The sequence below is a fragment of the Morone saxatilis genome, unplaced genomic scaffold (genome assembly GCF_004916995.1).
Source record: "Morone saxatilis isolate NCDOM2014 unplaced genomic scaffold, NCSU_SB_2.0 Contig7, whole genome shotgun sequence".
Lineage (NCBI taxonomy): Eukaryota > Metazoa > Chordata > Actinopteri > Moronidae > Morone > Morone saxatilis.
Window position 1 is genome coordinate 10332747 of NW_023340246.1, and position 1308 is coordinate 10334054.

The 1308-nt window shown below is 45.8% G+C and overlaps 1 protein-coding gene across 1 annotated transcript in view; it reads left to right on the forward strand.

The window, feature by feature from the left end:
* The first annotated feature begins 560 nt into the window (after positions 1-560).
* The window catches only part of tcf21 (transcription factor 21), a 1581-nt gene continuing 833 nt past the window's right edge, over positions 561-1308 (forward strand). The window contains exon 1 of the mRNA XM_035678278.1: positions 561-1093. Within this exon, the coding sequence (XP_035534171.1) occupies positions 671-1093 (423 nt within the window). The 5' untranslated portion in view covers positions 561-670. The remainder of the gene's footprint in view (positions 1094-1308) is intronic.

Genomic DNA, 1308 nt, shown 5'->3' on the forward strand with positions numbered 1-1308 from the left:
TATTTTGAATCCTGTTCTGTATTCAGTAACTGCTGTTACTGATAAAAAAAAATCCACTCGATCTCCTTCACCTAAAGGTGCAACAAAAATGGGCCTTGCTACCAGTTCACTACACATCTTTAGAACCTGCTATCACTCCCAGTTGATAGATTTTTTTAAATGTTTACATCAATAATATTTCTAACCACCAGTTTTCAATTATAAGTTCAAAACCCTGAACATGTATGTGAATATTACAGATTGAGCCTATGTGTGTTTCTATAGGCCCCAGACCTTTTACAGACAGGCCTCAATGTAAATAGCGGGCCTCCTTTAAGTTCTTGAAAAGGTTCAAGGGGTTTCCTATGTAAAAAAAAATAATTCATTAAGGAATCCATCTTCTAAAAAGGAACGAATACTTTTTGAGCAAAACGCTATTTACACTTCTGCATTTTACTGGAGACACATCCACTGTCCCTTGGGGTCCTCCCTTTAGGAACCAGCATGTTAGCTCAGCACCAGTGTCTCCTCCCAGCATGAGGTAACGCCCTCTCTCGCCATGGAGATAAAAACTCTGCTCCGTTCATGAACTCATCTCTAAATCGTGCGTCCGTCCACCCTGTTCATTCCTGTCCAGCCTAAGCTTCCTGCTCCCATGTTTTGAGCCCGCTCCAGTCGGAGACAGTTCACCATGTCCACCGGGTCTCTCAGCGATGTCGACGACGAGCTCCTGGACGGCATCCTGAAGTTTGGCTCTTCCGGTAAAGACTCCAACGAGAGCACAGAGGAGAGCTCCAACTGCGAGGGCACTTGCGCAAATGACGCGCCGGGCAAGAAACGGAAGACAGCGTCCCGGAAAACGGCACCCAAGGGTGTGGCACAGCAGGAGGGCAAGCACGTGCAGAGGAACGCGGCCAACGCACGGGAGAGAGCCAGGATGCGTGTCCTGTCCAAAGCCTTCTCCCGGCTGAAGACTACCTTACCCTGGGTACCACCGGACACCAAGCTCTCCAAACTGGACACACTGCGCCTGGCGTCCAGCTACATCGCGCACCTCCGGCAGATACTGGCCAACGACAAATATGAAAACGGATTTATCCACCCTGTTAACCTGGTGAGACTGGGGTATGGGGGGTATTTAAAAATCAGACTAAGGGAAAGTTAAAGTGAGGTTTAAAAGGTAGGCCTAAACTCTGAAAGGTAGGTTGAACTGAATTTAGTTAAAACCATAATGCTGGTTAGGTTTGTTTGCCTAATAATATTAACTTAATGAGTGATTATGTTTTATTTAAGGCTACACCACTGGGATGTATATATATATATATATAT